The 23384-nt window shown below is 49.4% G+C and overlaps 3 protein-coding genes across 3 annotated transcripts; all 3 read right to left on the bottom strand.

Annotated features, from left to right (window-relative positions):
* Window positions 1-1094: 1094 nt before the first annotated feature.
* Window positions 1095-2378, bottom strand: TMEM95 (transmembrane protein 95). Its single transcript, XM_006863494.1, has 6 exons — window positions 2210-2378; window positions 1950-2006; window positions 1664-1744; window positions 1520-1540; window positions 1301-1381; window positions 1095-1186 (listed from the first exon to the last, which is right to left on the bottom strand). Exons 1-6 carry the CDS (start codon window positions 2376-2378, stop codon window positions 1095-1097), a joined length of 501 nt encoding a protein of 166 aa, XP_006863556.1.
* Window positions 2379-3952: 1574 nt separating this feature from the next.
* On the bottom strand, window positions 3953-4717 carry KCTD11 (potassium channel tetramerization domain containing 11). The gene has a single exon (XM_006863361.1). It carries the CDS (start codon window positions 4649-4651, stop codon window positions 3953-3955), a length of 699 nt encoding a protein of 232 aa, XP_006863423.1. The 5' UTR covers window positions 4652-4717.
* A 1462-nt stretch (window positions 4718-6179) lies between these two features.
* On the bottom strand, window positions 6180-21287 carry ACAP1 (ArfGAP with coiled-coil, ankyrin repeat and PH domains 1). The gene is made up of 22 exons (XM_006863360.1): window positions 21235-21287; window positions 20664-20721; window positions 14447-14566; window positions 14193-14246; window positions 14047-14105; window positions 13325-13508; window positions 13161-13205; window positions 12958-13053; window positions 12783-12857; window positions 12575-12684; window positions 11051-11102; window positions 10850-10950; window positions 10412-10535; window positions 10101-10312; window positions 9401-9470; window positions 9183-9277; window positions 8910-9076; window positions 7990-8162; window positions 7371-7480; window positions 7171-7281; window positions 6716-6765; window positions 6180-6299 (listed from the first exon to the last, which is right to left on the bottom strand). Exons 1-22 carry the CDS (start codon window positions 21285-21287, stop codon window positions 6199-6201), a joined length of 2220 nt encoding a protein of 739 aa, XP_006863422.1. The 3' UTR covers window positions 6180-6198.
* Between the last annotated feature and the right edge of the window lie 2097 nt (window positions 21288-23384).

The raw sequence follows: 23384 nt of genomic DNA, 5'->3' as shown, positions 1-23384 counted from the left end.
CGACTGGTGGCCTCAAACCACTGACCTTCTGATTATCCGACAGTGCTCACTGTAGTTGAGGAGAGGCCTCTCTTTTTCATTTTCATCTTTCAGCTCCTCACCAAAAATTGTGACAGGTAGGGAACCAAATAACAGATGTTCTCCACCGAGGCACTGCTGACATTTTGGAAAGAAGAATTCTTTGCTGTGTATGGGAGGTGGGGCGGTCCTGTGCATGTAGGATATTTAGCAGTATCCCTGGCACAACCCAAGTGGACAAAATAAAAACATGTCTTCAGATATTGCCAAATGTCTCCAGGGCTGTACAGCTACCCCTAGTTGAGAAATACTGTGTTACAGTGACAGTCCGCACCTTCCCTCTACTCTTGCCTGTTGCAGACAGAGACCACGCAGGTGGAGACCATCCACAGCAGGTTTAGTATGGTCTGGTAGCAAGGAGACCAGAGCCTCACAAAGAAAACAGCAAGCCAGCAGTCTGACTGATGTGGCCTCCCCACAGAGAGTGGGAGTTTTCCAGAATACTCATTCCCGAATTCCTGATCAGTCAAGGGAAGATCCAGGGTAGTTCCTGGGGCAAACAGCCCCAGCTTTCCGGAAACAGGCAGCAGGGGTGTAGGAATTGTGGTGTTCCTGTTGGGGATTCTTTCCTTGGAAGATATTTTCCTGGCATTGTTGGCTGTCCCCCTCTGATTGGTTGAGGGCTGGAAGGGAGGACCTTTCCAGTGTGGGTGCCTGAGTCCCAGGAGGCCATCTGATGCTGAGATTATTGGGAAGTCTTGGTTTGGGGGGCTGGAATAAAGTGGAAAATGGAATATTTGGGGATGGGACTAAGGGGTTGGCTGAGTGTTCCTCAAGGGAAGTGGAAGTGATACACATACACTCTAAGAACAGGAGGCTGGAAAGCAGTCTGCATCTTCACAATTCATTTTTTGTCTGGAGGTGGCGGGACCTGAGGGAAAATAGTAATCTAGGAGAGTAAAGGAAAGGGGCTGGAAAGGAGGAGGCAGGGTGGATGATGGGAGGACTAGATGGGATAGGAGGCAACCAGGATGGGTGGTAGGTAGTGAGACTGTTTCCTGCCCATATCCCTCAACTCACTCCACTACGAGGCTCAGAATACTCAGAAGCAGGATAACAACAAAAACAGAGAAGAGCAGAATCCGGGCTTCCCAAAGATTGTGACTTCCTGCAGAGAACCCCAGAGGCATGAGCAATCCTTGTGGGGCCATAACTGCCGGGACTTGGGGAGCCAGAGGGTTCTGGGATCTGGTTGGGCCAGGCACGCAAAGTGAGTAAGCACCTGGGAAGCAACGCTTTTGGGTCCAACAGTGCACGTCCATGCTTTCACAGGTTGAGCAGTTGTATAGGGTGGTGCTGCCCCCTGCAGGAAATAGCAGGACCTGAGTTGGGGAGGCAGAGCCGCCTCTGGGATCCTTTCCAGACCACCCACCATCCTGCCTTCTAACTACTAGACCCAGGAGTTCCTTTGTCCTTGACACCCCATCCTTTCTCTACTCACGGCAAGCAGGAGCACAGAGAGCTGAAAAGAGAGACGAGGAGGAGGCACGTGGAGGTGGATGAGCCACTCAGCCCCATGCCCCTCTTCATCCAAGGTCCCAGGTATCTCTCACCACCACCACCACCACCATCATAAGATCAGTACCTTCCCTGATGTACTCTGGTATCTTGGTATTGTGAAGCCATTCCCAATATAAAGGGAGTGAGGAGAAAGACCCTTTGATTTCTGAAGAGGCAGAGAGCAGCCATATTGCCCAGGCACTATACCACACCCCACCCACCGTAGGGCCGGATCACTTCTACTCCCTCCCTTGCTGCCTCCCTGACAACACCCTGCTGGCTCCACCTGCCCTCATCACCCCTTCCTGTCCCCCCAGCTCTTTTCTCCCACCTCCCAAGTCCCTGTGTCCGGCCTTCCCCCTTGACCTCACCCATGGCTCTCAGGACTCGATGAGTCTTCTCTGTGATTTTGTTCATGGACACCTCATCTGTAGAGATGGACAAGGACTAGAGATTCCCTCACCAGCCCAGGAGGAGGCACTTAGCCTGCCTGGGGTTCCTGAAAAGGTCACCAACAGGGAGAGGCCAATGTGTCCATACAGGGCTGTGGATTGATGTGAAAGCTGTGGGGTACAGCTGGAAAGGTATGGGGTGACTGTTACTGGGCCTGCCTCTGGATGCCTGGCTTTACCTAAGGCAAAGATAGAGAAGTCTCTGGGAGCCTCACATGCCTCCCACTGGACCTCTGTCTGGCTGCATATCCTATCCAGGCGGCCCAACAAGTCACGGGCTGGGAGGCGGCAGAAGACACAGGCCTGGGCAGCTGCCAGGAAAATCCCGCATAGGACCAGCATCCACATGAGACCTGTTTAGGGGCTCGGCCCCACCTGTACTGGGAAGGTCAGAGAATGCTGTTACCCCAATTCCAGTCCTTTGCATGAAGGTTCTAGAACAAAGCCATTGTCCTAATTGGGGCTGGGGGAAAGTTGGGTCCAAGGTACTGGGGATCAAAGGAGACATTTCTAGCCGGAGATGGACAGAGAAAGCAAAACTTCTGTTAGAAAGAAAACAGCAATTGTAATCTGACCCTCAGCAGCCTTAACAAGTTTGTGATTACAAAGTAATTTTATTTTTCTTCTTATACATCATGACCAGTGATAATTTTCTTCTTATAAAACATGACCAGTGACTTCCTTATGAAAAATTGTATATGAACATCCCATCCTCACAGAGACCTCAAATACTATCTCTTCCCACATCCTCCCCCATTCTCCCAAACTATTCTGTTCATCTCCTCTCTCTGCCCTGGGCAGCCTTGGGCCTTCCCCAGCTATCTCCTAGCAACAGCCCATGGTTGCCCCAGCAACCAAGAGTTCCATACAGGCCTCAGAGGCCTGACTAAGCCCAGTGATTTCTCATTTCACTAGGAAGATCCTAGTGACTGAAACCCCATCTGCCCCTCTGCCTACATGACAATGCGTGAACGTACACACACACACATACACGTATACACACACACCCTGTGATTAAACTCCCAGTCTACTCACACTGCAGACACACCCTGTGCCAAAACAGTTGCTGGGCAAATGCAAACAGGCCTGGACATGCAGAGAGCACAAGAGGACCAGCACATAGACACCAAAGATAGTAACACAGGTGAGAAGCCATGATTTCAGGAACCCCACCTATCAATCAGACACATTGGCTGATTCTCATGGACACAGTCCTTGGTCCCCAAAAGGGAAGTGAGGCCAAGATCCAAGAAGATGTCACTCTTCTTCCCGTGGCCAGCCCCACTCCTAAAATTTGTTGTTGTTAAGTGCTGTCTAGTCGGTTCCGACCCATAGCGACTTTGTGTAGGGTTTCCAAGGAGCAGCTGGTGAGCTAGGATCCTTTAAAATACTACTTGGCCCTTCAGTGGAGCACTCCATCAACATAGTTAATGAGGTTTCTCCTAGCTCCCTCATGCCAACCTGGCAGCCTTTCTGTTTCCCTCTGTAGGTGGCTTGGGACACAGCAAAGAACACCCCTTCCCACATTCCAGAGTTTTCTGGCCTCTCATTGGCTACCTTCTTCAGAAGATGCCACAGTAAACCCCTTTCCCTAGCCCTCCGGGGCTCTGCTAGGCATAGCCTGGGCAAGGAGGTGTACCCTACTTTTGCAGACCCTGAACACGGAACTCCAATGAAGATGCTGGGTTGGTGGGTTGGGAGGCATAGCCTCAGGCAAAAACAAGCCAGACTCTCTGGACCACGTGTGAACCCTCAAGGGGGCTCAAGTTTGGGGATTCCTGCCCACATCAGGACTCCAGTCAGGTGTAGTGGGGTCCCTGACTCTCACAGCTCCCCAAGAGCTAGGAAAAGACTTCAAGGAATCATACTCCTCACTGCCCGGTTCCCTCTCCCGCCCCACAATGAAACTGAGAGTAGTCTCCTCAGTGCCGGACAAAGCGCAGAGATCGAGAGTTAAGCAGGTCCTCAGGGTCTGGGAAGACTGAGTCCAGCCGGAAACCATGTTCCAGGGCTACCCGCAGCACCTCCTCCAGGAAGCCCGGTGTGCCCACTACCTCACGCCGCTCTCCTGGGCCCCCAGCCCACAGTGGCTGCAGCCCCAGTCTTCCATACTCCACCTCAGGGAGTTCCACAGGACGGGGGGCCCACTCCAAACGAAAGTGTGGCCCCCCATCTGCTCTGTCCCCGTTGGCCACACCAAATCGAGTTCGCATGGCACTCAGACACTCGGGGTCGGTGCAAAAGAGGTTGGCGCGGAAGGTGTCCACCTGGACGGAGCTCAGCTCATAGTGGTGGGGGCCCCGGCGAGCAGAAAAATGCACCAGGCGGGGGCTGGTATCCACATCTGCGTGGAGCAAGGCAGCTGTGGGTGCAGGGGTCCCCCGAGCAGTCTCCAGTTCCCGCAGGGCGTCCAGAAGCGGCCGGATCTGGTAGAAGTCAGCCTCTGCCCTGAGAAGCGCAGTCTCCCCATAGCCACGGGGCAGGTCCAGGCGGCCCAGTCGCAGGAAATTGAGGATATGTCGGAAGGCCTTGCCATCTCGGTCAATGAAATAGTGGCCGCCTCCCTGCGGGTTGAGGTTGGGGGGCATAGGGGTACCAGCCCTAAACATGGCCCCCAGCATGGAATCTGGGAAGCGGGTCAGGGTCTCCAAAGTAGTGGAATATAGAGTGCCCCCCACATTCAGGGTCACAGGACCCCCAAAAGAGGGGGGCAGAGGAGGCACAGGAGGAGGGGGAATTTTGGGGGTACAGGAGACACTAAAAGAGAAGAAAGGCAGAACTTCCTGGATGTGTGAAGAACTGGGTTTTAACGTTCAGATTCTCTGGGTTGGAGAGACAGGCACTTGGAGTACAAGCAGAAAGGTCTGGGGCTCACCCCCTGCTGCTACTTAATGGTGGTGGGCAGTTTCAGGACCCAGAAACGTCCTAAAGGCTTATAGAATAGATGAAAAGCATAGAGGGAAGCCAGAGGGGACCGGAGCTTTCAGTCTAGACGTGTACAGTTCTGAGCGGTCGGCGATTCCTTTCTGTGGTCTTCAGATAGTAGGTTTCCGGAATCCAACCAGCAGGTGACGGTGGCGAGCACAGGGCTGGCTTTGAAGGACCCAGCTTCTGAGTTCCAAAGCAGATTGCTGTCGCCGTGGGCAAGTCCACTCAGGGCTCTGAAGACCGGTCAGAGGCCTGGCCTGGGCTCCGGGCGCGGGTCCCAAGGGACGTTGGCAGGGCTGAGGGGAACTGATGGCGGAGCCACGCTGGTAGCGGCTGGGGAGCGATGGTGCACTCAGCTCAAGCTGGAAGGGTCCATGATCTGCTGGAAGCAGCTGAGAGTCTCAGAGCCTGGGTGCTGTCGCCTTTCCGGGCTGAAGCCGCCGGCCGCTGAGGTCCTCTCTACCCCCAGGAAGTGGCCTAAGGGCAGCGGCCGAGGGCCCTTTAAGGGACAGCCCCGCCTCTTGGCGCTCCGCCCCCCGCCCCCGTGAGGCCCGCGCAGCTCGGGTGGAGGTGGGAGCCGGTACTAGCAGACCTGGAGGGACGGGGCGGACGGGCTGGACAGGCGGGTGCAAGCAAGGGTGGGGTCGGGACGATGACTCAGGCGCGTTAACCCGGATGTGGCTGCGCCGGCCCGCAGGCCCCTAAGTGTGCAAGACCTCACGTCTGCAGCTAGGCCGGGGTCAGGGTTCTAGAACCTGTTACTCTGAGAATCCTAAGGTCCAGATGTTTCCTGCTAGTTGGCCCCGTGGGGAATTCCCGAGGGGGCGAGTGCTGAGTCTTGGCATTCCGGGGATGTCTTTGGGCCGGGGCGGCCAGAACTCACTCTCCCCATCCCAACCTGGTGCCAACTTTCCCTAGGGGAAGGCCATCCCCCCTACCCCACGCCGCAGCTTCTCTCTGGCCACGTCGCCCCAAGCCCAAGAGCCCCGCCCCGCCCCACAGCTGGCTGCGCTAGGGCCGGGCCAAAACTTCCATTTCCCACCCCTGGGCCTCTTGTTTGAGTCAAGCTCACACACTCCCATCATCTCCCCGCACTGCGGAGGACTTAATACTCAACACGCTGCCGGGACCGAAAGTGATGCCCAATAAATTATTTATGAAGGGGAGAGCCGCGCACACTGGCTTTAATGGTGGTGGAGCAGACAGTGAATAGGGGTTGCTGGGCCCCAAAGGCCTGGGATCAAAGCGTGTGAAGGTCATGACTACGTCGGCTGAGCTTCTCTGGGTCGTCTGATGCCATGAGGGAGAAGTCACGGAAGATGTCCAAATAGGTCTCATCTCCTGAGGTGGGAGAGAGGAAAGGCTGGGATGGCTGAGTTCTAGCACAGAAGAGCTAAGAGCTGGGATTGGTCTAGACTTCAGAAACCCCTGCATCGTGAGCGCAACCCTTTTGCCCATTCTTTACTTTGTATCCAGGGTGGGGCACGTGAGATACAGCCAATACACATTTGCTGAATAAATTAATCAATGCAGTCAGGCTCCCAGTGGTCAGGAAACCCAGAGGTCTGCCGTTGGGGCTGGGAGCTGTTATTGTTTTATTGTTAAGTATAGTCGAGTCAGTTCGGACTCATACAGGGTTTCCAAGGAGCGGCTGGTGAGCTTGAACCCCAATCTTGTGGTTCAAACCGACCTTATTTACAGTCCATGGCATTATCCCAAAGTGCCACCAGGGCTCGGGGTGGGGGTGGGTATATTACCTGCCTGGCCCTGAGCTGCTTCAGCCTCCCTCATCTTTGCCAATCGCAGCCTGAAGGGAAGAAGATTAAAGCATGAATGACACTTCCTCATTTCCCTTGCATCCCCCCCCCCACCACACACACACACACACACACACACACACACACACACCTTCCTTTAGTTGGGTTGTGTTTGATTTCATCATTTCCCCAGAATCTAGTATTTGAAAGATGCCTGACAGCAATGCTGATGCATGAGTGATGTCTCATCCTCAGACCCTGTCCCGCCCATCTTCCTACTACAAAGCACTAACCTACACTTTTTGTAGTATTCTTTGTCACTGGGTGGCACCAGTCTAATCCAGGCCTGGCCTCACCCTTCCCTGGGCCACGCTTGGAAGGGCGTGGTTGCTTTAGCCCTGCTCCACATGAACCATCAATCAATGCACTAGCTCCACCCCTACAGGCATCCTTACAGAGTGACGATATCAGCATTAGCTGTTTCCATGGCGATGGTTAGAGGGTCCCTGCCTTCAGAGTCCTGAGCCCCCTGATCGGCTCCTCGTTTCAGGAACAAGCAGGCAAGGCTGGAAGAGGACAGTCGGGTTTAGCCAAGCATTCCCCTCCTCTGAAAGCCTTCCTTTCAGATTCAGCTGTCTCTGCTGTCCTGACCTACCCTGTGTGGCCAAGAATGGTTGCATGATGAAGCGGGCCCCGTCCTGCACTGTCCGCTTGGTTCACGTTCGCTCCATTCTGAAGGAGAAACTCACAGGCCAGAAGAGAATTCTGTATGGAATGGAGAAGGGCGATACAGGGTGGCATCTTTGGAGGCAGATTTAAAGATGCTTTGCAGTGGGGCCAGTTAATGCAGAGGGTGGGGTGGGCATCAGGTTCTGCTATAGCTTTTTATATGTATTCACACATTAAATCCATAGCACAACCTTAGGAGGTATGTGATCCCTATGTAACAGATAAAGAAACTAACACAGACAACAGGTTAGTAACTTATTCAAAGTCTCCTGTAAGTGGTGTGAGCCTGGATTCACACTCAGGTTGTCTCCAATACATTCTCTTTTAGTAAGCTACAGAGTCCTGGTGTGGCACTGTAGGAAAAACACTGGACTTCCAACTGCAAGGTCAACCATTCAAACCCACCAGACACTCCTTGGAAATCCTATACAGGGTTTCTAGGAGTTGGAACCGCCTTGACAGAATTTAACAACAACATTAATCTCTATGGAGTGGGGGTCCCAGGGAGGGTGAGGGGTGGAATGAGGAGGTAACAAGGCTCTCACAGCAGCGGTGGCCTGGATCAGTGGTGTGGCATTCTCTTGACCTCCATTGACCCAGTTGACATCGGCTCCATGGGCAAGGGCATCGGCCATAGTGGGAAGGGATGGAGGATGCCCAGCAGCTCGAAACAGCAGGGCTCCAGAGTGCAGGCTGCCCAGGTCCTCAGTGGGGTGTTCTGTTAGAGGGATTTCATTCTGTTAGGCAAATCAGCCTAGAGGGAAACCCTTGGCATGGCTTCCTGAGACTGTCATGGACTCAAAACCCAAATGCATTGCCGCTGAGTGGATTCTAACTCACGACGGCCCTATGTGCTAGAGTAGAATTGTTCTATAAGTATTCTTGGTTATACTCTTCCTTTATGGAATCAGATGGCCAGGTTTTCCTCTCGTAGTGCTGCTGGATGAGTTCAAACAGCCCACCATTAGGTTAGTTGTCGAGGGCAAATTAAGATCACTTCTAATTTGTGATGAGGCCTTCGTGACGCTGGAGCCCATGACAGGAGGTGGAGTTGGGCAGTGCATGTGTGTGAGTGTTCCTGTGTGTGTGGAGGGGTGTTTATTGGCAGGGCAGGGGCTGCCGGGTATGAGGGACAGACAGTGTCCTGTATCTCATCCTGGCCAACCACCCAGACTGGCTGGGATGTCATGGATGAGCTCATTCCCACTCCTGCCTTTTCTTAGGCTGTGGACCCCCAGAGCTTTCCCTACCTACTCCTAGCCCCATGCTTCTCCTATTCTTAGTGCCATAAACCAATGTAGCTCTCTCAAACTCTTCCCTTATAAAAGCAGGGCAGTTTTCTCTGGTCCCCAGCATTCTTATGGGGAAGACCTGGACCTCGTATGTTATGTACCCACTCCCCTCTGGCCTGACAGAGACTCTGCACACAGAAGAACCTCCATGAAGACCCAACTAGCCCATATACCTATCTTGCGTCGGAAGCTCCCTGGCCGGGGTTTCATGGGAGGCTTTGGAGGCTTCGGAGGCTGCCCCCGAGGGGGTCCCCGGCCTCTTCGCCCTCGTATTTCAGGAAGCTTCGTCAGGAACTTCTTCTCTACATACTTGGCATGAATCCAAGCCTCTTTCTCCTGCCTAGGAGAGGGGAAGGGGACAGTCTTCCCCCTTCCCATCCCAGACCCTCCTCATCACCACCTGGGCCCATGGATGGCAGCTCCAGACCCCTCCCTCCACGCCTTACCGGGAGCAGCTGGGTCCTGGCTTTTTCACGGCCATGTCGTCCACGCGGGCCTCATAGATCTGGTTGATGACTACATTTCCCAGCTCGCACATCAGCTTCAAGGGACCCAAGCAGATGCAGACAGACAGGCAGGGGGCTGGTGAGTGTGCTCTCAAGCTCTTCAGCCCTTTGTTGTCCCCAGCCCACCCCAAGTCTTCACTCTATCCCAGCCAAGTCACCTTCACTAGTTCTGGTTCCCATGAGTCGAGGGTCAGAGACCGGACTTTGGAGAAATGGACGCCAAGGCTCCTGGGGGTCCAAAGTGGGAATTAGGCCCTCTGTGGGGCGGGCATTGGGGTGGGGAGGCTGATGATGCTCCTGAAAAGACTTGGTAGCAAGGTCCTGCCTGGGGGAATGGGAACTGGACCAGGAGGCAGCAGGGTGGCTGCAGCTGTGTGGCCTTGGCCTGGTTCTGGAAGGATCCTGCCAGCTCACTGCTCCCTCTTCCCTGCACTTTACTTTAAGGCCCTCATCCTCTCCAGCCACCTCCCTTGTCTCATGGGCCTAGACAACTCTGTACATACCATACCCTGCCCTCCTTCCATCAAACTGAATGGGGGGGGGACTTTGTAAAACTTGCTAAAGGCTCATGACCTTTTCTCTCTACTCTTCTACCTCTGTTTCTCCATACTCCTCCAACACAGCTGATAATTTCTGGGGGTCCCCCAACTCTGCCCCAGACTGAGGGTCTACATAGGTCCATCTTATGTCCCAGTAGGCTCAGCACAGACCTGATGGCCAGTGACAGGCTAGAATCTAAGAGAGGACGGCAGGGCAGGCAGGAAGAGAAGCAGCCTGCAGATGGGCTCTATCTGAGCAGGAGAAGGTTGAATGCAGTTGGAAGGGATGGGCCCACATGTGGGACTTTGGGGAGATGACCTGTGGATGCCAGAGCACTGAATGCAGAGGGTGACACCAAGGTTGATGCTGGCCCACTCCGGGGCTGGTTCTCGACAGTCGCAGCATTGGGCATTACCATCTACGCTCTGCACCTGGGCTGCCACGTGCCCAACACCCCCAGGCTCCCTGCCCCTGGCCATCCCACCACTGCCTAGGGTAGCAGCAGAGCCTATGGCCAGGTGTCCTGAGGCCTGGGAAAGACAGGGGAAGAGAGGATAGTCAAGGTATCCTCAAGAAGGGGTGCCCCACCTCCCCAAATAGCTTGGTCCTACACTCCAATGTGAAAGTACCTGGCCTGGAGCCCGGGGGTTGTCATCCAGGTGAGCCTGGCTGAAAGCAGTAGCGATGCTGCTTTGCACAGCACTGACCCACAGCTGAAGCAGACGCTCTGAGTCAGCCTGGAGGAGGCAGGACCTGGGCCAGAGGAGTGAGGGAGATGGGGGAGAGCAATTAAGGCATGTGGAGTAATATACCAAGCTGGGCAGGTTGCCATTCAGCTGGTATTCAACTGGTATCGGTTGTATTGAAATATTTCTGTACCAATTGATAATGTCATCCTAAATATCACCCACTACTCAGGACCATCTATCCCAATTACCCCTATAATCCAACCACCAAAGGGTTAATGTCTGGATACCTCTGAGACCCTGCTCCAGGGGTGCCACTGTGATTAGCTTTGACTCCCAAGTTAACAAATCCTTGACTCTCCCCCCTGGACCTGTACTCACTTGCTGGGGGACACCACCTCAAAGCAGAACCGCCTTTCTGAGTCAGGGCAGAGTTTCACTGTACAAAGCCGAAGGTCATCCACCACCACGGTCACAGGGTCCTGGCAGGGAGAAGCAGTAAAAAGGCAGCCATGCAGCTAGTAACAAGCAAAGGCTGCATCTCCCTGGGACCTGGGCATCCAGGGTCCTGGGCCTACCCACCTTATACTTCTTCTGGTATACCAGCTGGTTGCTCTGAATGGTGAACCAGCGTCTGGAGCAGATAGAAACAGAGTTATAGACAAAGAGACCATCAGGATGAGACCTGGGGCAGGGACAGATGAGAGGCTATGCCTTGTGCTCCACAAGGGTTTGGTTGAGAGGAGAGAGACTTGGGCTGAACGTCTCATGAGACATTCCAGAGAAGGGTGGACATCTAAGCAGGGGCTATTCACACCTTAGCCAACCCAGATTTGATAGGTTTATGAAATAAAAGATGTTTTCTAATCAAGTAAGTCAATTGCCTTTTTTTTTGACAAATGGAAGTATCTTGGGGAATGGCCCCATTAAAAATTTTGTACAAAAACCCTTTATGTGCTAGTAGTGACCCTGGAGGGGGAAGGAGTCAAGTCAGAGACTATTACCACCCTGCTCCAAGTCCTGCAGTGGGTCCCCAGTTTCCTTAGAGCCCAATCCCTACAAAGGTCTACAAGACCCAACAGTGATCCACACTCTTGTTGACTCTGGCTTTGTCTCCTACTACTTCCTTCTCCCTGACCCTGTCCAGGCCCACAGCCTCTTCTTTGTTCCCCTTATACTCTAGGCATCTCAGAACGTTCTTCCTCCATACAGCCTTCCAGTCTTTGCACAGAAGTCGCCATCTTGTGACGCCCACTTGGATCCACTATTTCATATGGCAATCCCTCCCAGGTTTTCACATCTCTCTCATCTTACTTTTTTTTTTTTTTTTTCCTGTGGTACTATTAGAGTCCTGGTGTGGGGCTACGGGTTAATGCGCTGGATTGCAAAGTCGGTTTAAATTGAACTGCAAGGTTGGCAGTTTAAGCTCACCAGTTGCTCCTCAGGAACCCTACACACAGGGTCTCTGTGAGTTGGAACCAACTCGACGGCACTTAAAAACAACAACATGGCACTATTGGGGGCACTGATGGCACTAGATGATAAGCACTGGGACTGCTAACCACAACAAGGTCAGCAGTTCAAACCCACCAGCTGCTCCATAAGAAAGATGAGACTTTCTGTTCCTATAAAGATTTACAGCTTTGGAAACCCTATACAGGGTCACTAGTAGTCAGAACTGACTCAATGGCTCCTAATAACAACATGGCACTATTTACCTTCTAAAATAACATAAAATTTAATTAGTATATTGATTGTCTATCTTTGCTATGAAGACAGGGTTCTGTGTAGTATACTATAACCACTCAAACAAACAAAAAATTTAATGGTCTGACTGATTGGGGACAGATTGTTGTCAGAAAAAACAAACAGTGAAACATTTAATCACAATACAAGGGAGCTTTAAAAACGTTCATGGAAACATGGAATTAAAAGATCATGGAATTTTTCCATGACCTTTTTGAAAGCTCTCACATAGTAAGGCCTTCCCTAACCACTCTTTATAAAGTAGTGCATGCACACCCACTCACTCTACCTCACCTAAAAGAAACACAGTTGATGTTCAGTCTAGTCCACATCATGGTGACCCCATGTGCATCATCTCACCTGCTCCATTTTTTAAAAGCGTTGCTGGCCCGTTTGAAGAGATGTCCTTCCATGACCAAGCCACCAGGACCCTCCTTTAAGCTTGGCTCTGGCTCCTCCCCACCCAGCTCCTAAGGGAACAAGAGGGTCAGAGGGCAACTGGGCTGGGCAGAGAATGAGGCCATAGGCCCGCCTGCCTGCCCCCAGTCGCAGTCTTAGTCCCCTTCACCTTCTGTTTCAGTAGCACGTGTCTCTGCTCCATGTCCCTCTTCTCTCGTGCTGAATTCAAGACCAACTGGTGCAACTGGGCATAGGAGATACATCTCATTCACCCCTGGCTTCTCCCAACGATGCCAGGAGAGTTTCATCTCAGAGTCCCCTAGCTTCCCTCCAACTCTTGCTACCTGGGCACCCAGTTCCTTGCGATATTGGCCCAGCCGGCTCAGCTCTTCATGGCCTTCCTGGAAATGGGCAGCTTGGGCCTCCACCAAGCACAACACCTGGGTGTGGGAAGAAGGGTAGAGTTAAGCAAAGAGCCCTCTCTCCCTCTCCCCTCCTGCTGTTCACAGGCCATCCCTCCCCCTTTACCCTTGCCACCACAACTCACAAACTCCATGATGTCAAACTTCCTCTTGTCCTCAATCACATTGATCTAAGGGCCTCAAAAGACCTAAGGTCAGTCTGGAAAGCATAGCTGCCCTCCCACTATAAGACCAGGACTGCCCCAGCCTCTGATCTGACACCCCAGCAGGACGGGTTGAGGGCAGGCACCTGCAAGGCGTAATCCAATGCCCGTCCACGGTACGCAGCTCGAGCAGTTCTCAGAGCAGCTCCTGCTTCTTCAGCCTCCTGGGCCCGGCGCTTGGGAACCTCTGCGTTGTGGGTAAGAGCAGCCTCCAGGCTCTCAGCCCCCCGCCAAAAATCTCGACGAGCCTCTCGGAAAGCCCGGAGACCTCTGAGGAGGTGGGGCATTAATACAGAAATACAGATACACCCATCTGCCTCCCACAGAGAGATTCAAAGAGAAGACACATTCAAGTCCTGTCAGTTAGTGTATGTTGTTGTTCATTGTCATTAAGTAGACCCCGACTCATAGTGACCCCATGTACAATGGGATCGGTACCATTGTGATCCATGGGGTTTTCATTAGCTGATTTTTAGAAGTAGATGGCCAGGTCTTTCTTCCTAGTTTGTTTTAGTCTGGAAGCTCCGCTGAGACTTGTGCATGGGGTAAAATGGCTAGGAATCTCCTTCACAGAAGGCAAGACTTCTACAAGTGAACCACCACTGCCCTTGGTTAGCCTATATAGAATCTGAATTCCAAAGGGATCCTTGAAACGGCAGGGACAGGAGGCAAGCCACCTGAAACTCTCAATCTCATAGACATCTGGGAAAAGAGGTAGTGATGGAATTCTGGGATGGCCCTGTAGTAATGGGAAGAGGGCTAGAGGGCTGGTTTTTGGTCAAGAAGTCCCGGTCCCCTCCTAACTCACTCCTTGACCAGGGTCTGGATTTGCTGCTGCAGTGTGTGTTGAGTAGCATCTAGAAGCTCCTGAGGGAAAGCAGAAGTTGGGAATGTGAGTCAGGACCATAGACATGCTATCCACCCTTCTGCCCAGTCCTACCACTTCACACTCACTGCATGGCTGTCCAGTTTGTGGTTCAGGCTGTCAGTGAATTTTTCCAGACACTCCTAGGTAAGAAGAGGCACAGAGAGAGTACTGGGTGGGCATGGGCCCTGATCCTTGACCCAGTCTGCTATAATTGTCTCTAGTGGCAGCCCCAGCCCTGTTCATGCCTGGGCCCTGCAGACTCCAAAGTCAACCCTCCCCATCTATAAGACCTCCTTATATCCCAGACCTCATCCTACCCTAGTTGGGACCCTCCACATACCGCCATCATGGGCTCTGGAGGGCCCAGGCGGCCCAGATCACAAATACCGATGATGAAGGCACGGCTGGCGGCAAGGTAATGATGCCCACTTTCCAAGAGGCAGGTACCCAGCTTGAGGAGCTGGGAAACAACAAAAGGCAACAGGAAGTTGTGATGACTGCCACCACCCCTGATGATGCTCCCACTTTGTGCCACTTCCTCACCCCCAGGTCTGTGCCCCTCCTTTCCAGCCTTGTCTATACTTTTCTCCAGCTCAGTCCATCTGTTCTCACCTCTACCTTTGTCCGTGTCTGCTCTGTGTCTGCCCATTCTCCCCAATCTGTCACCAAGACCAGTGCTGATCTTCACAGTATCTATCCTTGTCCACTCCCAAGCATCTCTCGCTGTCCTGTCCCCACCTGCTTGGACCTAAAGCTCCCTAGAAACTATACTTCATTATCTGACTCACAAGAATTTTTCCACATGGCTGGTATTGAATTCTCTAGTCTTTCCGATTTGTACTTGTCCAATTCTGTACTTACAGAACATTATTTCAGTACCAAGTAATTGGTCACCTACTCGCTATCAGACCCTGGGATAGTCATTGGGGATTAAGCAGAAAACAAAACATAAAAATCTCTGTCCTCAGCATTTATATCCTAGTGGGGAAAACAGACAAACAACAAATAGGCAACTGTGGGAGACACACGCTAAGATAACCCACATGCTAAGGTAACTCCCCATGATTCACATCCATGTGTAATCCCTTCTGCTTGCATGTGAGCAGGATCTGTGACTTGTTTCTAACCAACAGAGTGTGACAAGGATGGTAAATGTCATCATCCTGTGATTACATTATCATATATATTGGCCCTGGCTTGCTGTGATGATGACATCTGTGCGGTATAGTATATATTGAGTCTGTCTTGCTAACACACACTATAAGCAAGCTGTGATGATGAAAACTGCCTGGGGAGAGGACCATGTGGCAGGGAACTATGGGCAGCCTCAAGGAGATGAAGACCTCAGTTCTAAAATAGCAAAGAATTAAATGCTGTCAGCAATCTTGTGAACTTGGAAGAAAACCCCAAACCTCAGATGAGACTGCAGCCCTGGCCAAGACCTTGATTGCAGACAGAGAGAACCTGAGCCCAAACTCTGGACTCACAGAAACTGTGAGATAATAATTACTATTGTTTTAAGTTATTAAACGTGTGAAAATTTGTTACATGGCAATAGAAAACTAATATAACAAGCAAGCATTTAACATGTCAGATTAAGTAAAGTGCTATAGTAAAAAAATGAAGCAGAGTAAGAGGGGATGGGATTCCTTGGATGGTGCAAATGGTTAATGTCCTCAGCTGCTAACCAAAAAAGTGTGTGTGTGTGGGGGGGGGGGTGTTGAGTCCACTCAGAAGAAAGTCCTGGTTATCTACTTCTGAAAAATCAGCACTGAAAACCCTGTGGAGCTACACCAGTGTGAGGCAGGGGTCAGCTGTGCCACTTTGGTGTACCACTTTGGTGCCTGGTTTGTAATGACCAGACCAATTTTACCAAAAATTGTAAAGGGCAGTCTTTGGACTGAGAATCAACAAAGCAGACAACAAAGCTGTCAGGCTTGGCTCCACCCCTATAGAACCTGCAGAACCACCAGACCAGCATTTAACCACTACTCTGCCTTCAGCTGTCCTGTGGTCCTATCAGACTCTAAAACTAGCTCCATTAAGGGCCGCCATAGACTACTTCCGAATTGATAATGCTGAGACTGCTAGGAACTCCATCTAAGGCCAGGAAATCTGCTGTCACATCCTTCCCATACACACCTCGTGAGCTCCTTGGCTTGCAAGAGCCCCCCAGAATTTTCTCCTGTTTTGGGATTTGGTTTTTTTGTTTATTCTTTCTCCTCCTTTGAATTTTATCCTTTCTATCTCTACTTTTGTTTTTCCTTCCTTTTTCAGTTTCTCATTTGACCTCTTCTTTTTTCCCCCTTTTGATATTTCTGTACTACTCTGTTTGTCTCTTTTCATCTTCCCTCTCCTTGGTTTCTCTAAGTTTTTGTTTGTTTGTTTGTTTCTTCCTTTTATTTTCTTCTTCTATAGCTCCGTTTTTCTGTCCCTCTTTTCACTTTGTGTTGTTTTTGTTGTTAAGTGCTGTCGAGTCGGTTCTGACCCATAGCGACCCTGTACGGGGTTTCTGAGGCTGTAAATCCTTATGGAAGCAGAAAGCCTCATCTTTCTCCTGCAGAGTGGCTGGTATTTTTGAACTGCTGACCTTCAGGTTCGCAGCCTGATTTGTAATCACTTTGCTCTGAAGCGTACTGATGAGAGCCTAAGAATACATCAACACAGAATCATCAGTTAAATACAATTTTAGTTCACACAGAAGAGAGAATGGCTCAAACAAATGACCAAGATGCAGAGCCAGAAAACATTTCTGAGGAAGAAAAGGTAATGGCACTAACTGAAAAAGAATTAAAAAGAATGACATTTAGGTACCTTCAGGGGCTCTGGTAGTGTAGTGGTTACGAATCGGGCTGCGAACCTGAAGGTCAGCAGTTCGAAACTACTAGCAGCTCCGTGGGAGAAAGATGAGGCTTTCTACTCCCGTAAAGATTTACACCCTCGGAAACCTTGTATAGGGTCGCTATGGGTCGGAACTGACTCGACGGCACTTAACAACAAAGGACTGAAAGAAAGAGCAAGGAAAACAAGCAGAACACAGGAAGAAGAAGAAGAAGAAAAAGAAACAAACTAGAATAATTCAGGAAAACACTACACGAACAAACAGACAAAATAATTGCAAAATTTGAAACAATATCAAACCTGCAATTAGAAATCCAGAAAATTAATTCTAAGGTTCCAAAAATGGACAATACATTGAAAGGGCAAAGGAGTAGATACAAAGCAATGGAAGCCCGAATTAGAGACCTTGAAGAAAAATCTCTCAATACTAGTATGCTAGAACAACAATCTGAAAAAAGAATGAAAAAATCTGAAGAAAGACTAAGAGTTATGTGGGATACCATGAAGAGGAACAACTTATGAGTGATCAGAATTCCAAAACACAAAGAGACAATAGGAAAACCAGAGGAAACTGTCAATGAGGTGTTGGAAGAAAACTTCCCTAATATCATGAAAGACAAGAAGATAAGTATACAAAGAAGCTGAATGAACCCTAAACATAATATATCCCCAAGGAAAATCACCAAACATATCATAATCAAACTTTGCAGAACCAAAGAGAAGGAAATAATCCTGAGAGAAACTCAGGAAAAATGAAATTACTTACAAAGGAGAACCAATAAGACTAAGCTCTGACTTCTCTACAGAAACCATGCAGGCAAGAAAGCAACTCTGAAAGAAAAAAAAATTGCCAACCAAGAATCAGATAACCAGAAAAGCTGTCCGTCAAATACAACAGCAACATTGGAATGTCCTGATAAACAGAAATTAAAGGGTTTTGTAATGACCAAACTAACTTTACCAAAAATTGTAAAGGGTGGTCTTTGGACTGAGACTCAACAAAGCAGACAACGACTTGAAATGATCATACATGACAACATCACCCAGAACTCAATCCAGATATTTTAAGGAAAACAAACCTACAAGACTGAAAATAGGGAACCAGAGATACCAATTTATAATGAAGTCAATTACAAAGCAAAAAGAGGGAATAGTGCATATACAAAACTTCCAAATGGCAAGGAAGTCGAGCAGATTTCAAGATAAAACAGACTGTTTTAAATGGGGGGAATCAGTAAACTTGAATATAAAAATTAAAATGAAAATCAGAAAGATTTAGTAAACATTAACATGAGAAATGAAACTGAAAAGAAAACCCACAAATAAAATGAACTCAGATCAGAAAATGATGTGGAACAAAGAAACCAGCAATACCTAAAAAAAACCCAACAACTACACAGTAAAATGATAGCCATCAATTCATACCTATCAATAATTACACTGAATACAAATGGATTAAATATACCAGTCAAGAGTCAGAGAGAGCAAAATGGATAAGAAAACAGGATACTTTAATATACTGTCTACAAGAGACATATCAAAAAGATAGAGACAGCTATCAAAATGTCCATCAACAGAAGAATGGTAAAAAAACAAACAAAAAAACCCGGTACATATACACAATGGAATACTATGCAACACTAAAGAATAATAATGAATCTGTGAAACACCTCACAACATGGGTCAATCTGAAGAACTTTATGCTGAGTGAAATCAGTCAATCACAAAGTGACAAATATTGTTGAGACTAATGCAAAAAGTTAAGAAAAGGTTTTCTTACTAAAAGACACAGTCTAAATGCCCACTGAATAGTTTTCATCTTGTCTAGACAAGTCTGGTGAAAGGAGATGGGGATCAGAGTCTAAGGATTCAATAGTGAATAATTGTTATCATGATCAATTACCATGGTCACAACTGTAAAGGTAGAAGTTTTGTAGCATAAAGGGGGGAGTAGTTAATCTTGCATTCAGGGAACAGAGGAACATAGTACCATCAAGGGAGAAGAGCATGAGCAGAATGTAGGACCCTATCCAGAGAAGCAACGATACCAGAGATGGAGGCAGAGATGAAGACATGGAGAGATAAAGCGGCTAAGGACTCCAGACTCATGGAACGAGAAAGGCTGGGTGCTAGCGGCTAGGAGGCAGGCATGCCTTTTGATTGTTTAAATAATGATGCATTCCTGAGTGATTTTGTGTACATCCAAAACAAAAACAAAAACTCAGAGGGAATAGAAGCAAATATTGTTGAATGATGCAAGGAGGGGACTTTAATCATTGCAATGAAACTAAATACAATAGGATGAGTATAAACCCAATGTTCTTCCATGTAAACTATCATTCAATTCACAATAAAAACTTTTTTTAAAAAATGCAGTCTTGGAAATCCTACACAGGGTCGTTATGAGTTGGAACCGACTCTATGGCACTTTAAAAAATCAAATGGAAATTAGAAAATATTCTGAACTGAATGAAACTACCAAATTTTTGTGAAATGCAGCTGAAGCACTGCTTAGGAGTAATTTATGGCACTGAACATCTATCTATATTAAGGAGCTCTGGTTACACAGTGGTTACAAATCGGGCTGATAACATCAAGGTCAGCAGTTTGAAACTACCAGGCGCTCCCTGGTAGAAGGATGAGGTTTTCTGCTCCAGTAAAGATTGACAACCTTGGAAACCCTATACAGGGTCACTATGAGTTGGAACTGACTCAGTGGCACATAACCACCACCAAACATCTATATTAGAAAGGAAGAAAATAGTCCAATCAATTGTGCCTTTTAATTGGAATGTTTAAGTTTTTTAGATTCAATTTGATGAATTTATTGGAATACAGTTTTCCATAATGTTAAAAAAGAAAGAAAAAAACCTATGATGGTTATTGGGGAGAGGAGAGATGGAAAATTACTCATGGACAGAGGGCAGACACATGTTAACATGGGCTACAGGACAGGCAATATACAAGAGGGAGGTTAGCTGAGGAAGTATAAAGGTAGCGGAGACACAGGGAAGAATGCAATAGTTCAAGTGAATAGAGGTAAATACTGTTAACTGTTGGTACATGGAGGGGATTGCAACCATATAGTGAAGCAAATATGTTGACTGTTATGTAAACTAATGAACTACTCTGGAAACCTTCACTCAATTCACAATAAAATGTTAAAAAAAGAAAAGAAAAGAAAGACGACCCTGTAGAGCACAGTTTTACACATCAGGAATCTCTATGAACTGGAATAGACAGATTTTTTTTAAGGCAGGAAGGGAGTGTGTGGGTATGGGTGTGGGTGTGCACTATTTAATGAAGAGTGGTCAAGGAAGGCTTTAACTGTACAAGAGAGCTTCAAAAAGTTAGTATAAAAATTACATTATCTTTTAATTCTATTTTCCCATGAAATTTTTGAAGCTTCCTGGCACAGTGTTAAAATGTTTCACTGGTTTTTCTGTCCACAGTCTGTGGGTTCCCTAGGGGTAGAAATGTTCTAGCTCTCCACAAAAACCTAGGACCTGGCACAATGCAGGTAGTGGTAGCTGAACAATGAACCTTTGCTGTGCTAGGATCTTGAGGTCCTCAAGGGCAGAGACCCATGATTTTTGCTTCTCTGTAGACCACCAAATATCTACCCCAGACTCAGTCCCTACCAATTTTGACCCCAGCCTCTGCCTTTCGAATCCTAATCCCGCTCCTTTTTCATCCTACTCTTGGGTCTTGATCACCTTTTCCAGACGGGTCTCCAAGTCTGATACTTCAGCTTCCACCCGCTCGATAGAGGCTCTGGGAAAGGAGGGTTAGGGTCACATCTGTTCTGTTAGCCTCCTCAAGGTTGGGGACTGGAGTTGGGTGGTGGGGTCTTGTGCGCAGACAGAGAGTTGCTGGGTTAAGAAGGCCTGCCCCCATGCCCTCCCTTGCGTGCTCACTCTGCACACAGACTAGGAACTACAGCTGCTCAGGCCAGAGCAGGAAGGGTAGAAGGAGGGTGGATGTGTTGAAGGCAGGAAGTTGCTAACCACCCTAGAGCAGGAGCTGGGGGGTGGGGGAGGGCAGGGGTCTCAGTGAGAGGAGGAGGGAATGCCAGTTTTGAGGGTAAGAGGGAGGCTGGATGCAGAGGGTAGAGAGCCCCGGAGTAGCCATATTTGACAGCAGAGTTACTTGGGCTTATAAACTCAGTTTTGTCCCTTTGAGGCCTACTACCTGGAAGAAGATCTGGCCTGGTGAACTTGGGGGGAAAGGGGTGGTTGGACCTTGTCCTCTCCCCCCACACTCATCTCCACACCTACCCATACTTACCGGAACCGTGGCGAGTCTTTTAAACACTCCTCGAAATCCAGCTTGACGGTCATCTTAGGCTACTGCAGACCACAGGCCCTGGAGGCCAGGTGGGCAGGTGAGTTGAGAAGGAGAAATAATAATGGAGAGGGTCCTTTCCTGGGTAAGGTTGGGGGGTGGGGTGGGGGTGCCCAATTCTTTCCCCAGGGGGAAGGGGAGTCTTAGGAGGAGCTCTCACCCAACACTTCCAGGCAAGCCTGGGAGGGGCAGGGGTGGGGCCTGTTCAGAATGGGTCCTGAGATCAGAGAAGCCACAGGCCCGCCCTAAGAGACTATTTGCTGTCACCTTCCTAACCAGACCCTAGAGTATCTCTCTGCTTCTCCTTTTGTGGTTGAAGTTTTGGAGTCTAGCAGGTTCCATTTCTGTCACTCGGCAGTTGTATGGCCCTGGGCAAACCCTCTTGTTTCTCAGTTTCTTCATCTGGAAAATGGGGATGAGAACCCCTCCCGCCTGGGTTCTTGAAGAAATGAAAGAAGATGACAGTTGTAAGTTTGAGATAGGCTGAATTAATCACACCAGTCCTTGCCATCTAACCGTAGCTTGGGCCTCCTTGAGCAGCTAAGTTTCTGTGGAGTCCAGGTCCTGGGTTGCTCCAAGCTTGCTTTTCTGTTCTCCCTGCTTGAGGTTTCCTGTGTATGAATTTCCCTCCGCCTCCCCTCTCTTCACAGAGGGTCCAGGTCTAGTCTGAGCATTCAATTCACAGTACCCAGATTCCTGCTCTTCTCTTTATTGTGCACCCCTAGGGTGGTAAGGACAGGGGAAGTTGCCCCCACCCCATTCCCAGCTGGTCACATCTTCCGCTGTTTGGTCTCTTGACTCCATTGAAGCTGAAAGGTTTCGTCTAGAGAGAAGGAATTGGGTTAGTGTGGCTTCCTTGCAATAGACATGAGCTCTTGCCCATGTGACCCCTCAAGACCCCCAAAGACCCTTGACCTCCCTAGCCCCTGCTCAGGCTCACATCTACGCTCGCTCCGGTTTGGGGGATTTTGGTTGCTTCCAGGTTCCCGCTCCGAGCCACCTGGACTTCGCCAGCTCAGTCCCAGCCACTGACACCAGCTGGATACCACTCGGGACCCACTGTCCTCAGAGGACAGGGAAGTGTCTGCAGTAGGGTGGGGTGGTAGAAAGAAGTCAAAAACAAGCCCTAAGGCCATAGGTGGTACCAAGTTGGAGGGGTCTCAACCCTTTCTGGGTTGACCTGGTTCCTCTCCTACACAATGGTCAGCTTTGGATTCTAGGATGATTAGGAACTATCTTATTATCTATTGCTGATCTAATGGCTTGAAAGGAGTCAGAGGGTGGGAGTAGGAACTTGCAAGGATACAGGCCCAGGGAGATGGTAGCCTGGTGACCTCACCTGGCTGCTTTGTTGTCACTGTCATTGTCAGGGAATTCTCACAGGTCTTGTGATCCTGAAAAGGGCTCCTCTTGTGGTTCAGCAGCCGGACCTCAGTGCTCATTGGCTTCTCAATCACCCAGGTCAAACTGGTAGAGCCTGGAAGCATCATGGATCAGGGTTGGGAACTATCAGACTGTTGGTCCCAGGTCCCCTGCCACCAGCCTGGCCTGGCCCATCTCTCACTGTTCTGCTGTTTATCATCTGTGTCATTAAGCTCTGGGTGGGAGCAGGACCTCAGGTATCTTCCTTTGCTGTAGTACTCCTTGCGCTGATTGTCAACTTCGTGTTCCACAGCAGCAGGGGTTAAAGCTGGGGATGGATTTCCAGAGGTAGAAGAATCTGTGGAGTCACCCAAATCAACCTGATTCTCATGGTTATGTGCGTTATTCCTGCCCCCAGGATGGCTGTTATCAGATCAGAGGGCCCTACCACAGGGGAGAAGTCCAAGCCCCAGCATCTCATCTCACTTCTCTTCCTTCCTCCCCTTTAGAAAAACTTCAGTGACCTCTCTTGTTGTTGTTGTTAGTTGTCATCGAGTCAGTACCGACCCATAGTGACCTTATGCATAGCAGAACAAAACACTGCCCAATCCTGGGCCAAACTCACTACTGTTGCCACGCTCGAGTCCATTGATGCTGCCACTTCGCTAATCCATCTCATTGGGGGTCTTCCTCTTTTTCTCTGACCCTCCAACTTACCAAACATGATATTC

The sequence above is a fragment of the Chrysochloris asiatica genome, unplaced genomic scaffold (assembly GCF_000296735.1).
Source record: "Chrysochloris asiatica unplaced genomic scaffold, ChrAsi1.0 scaffold00054, whole genome shotgun sequence".
Taxonomy (NCBI): Eukaryota; Metazoa; Chordata; class Mammalia; order Afrosoricida; family Chrysochloridae; genus Chrysochloris; species Chrysochloris asiatica.
The sequence above is the reverse complement of the archived record's forward strand: the minus strand, read 5'-3'. Positions and strand labels throughout refer to the sequence as shown.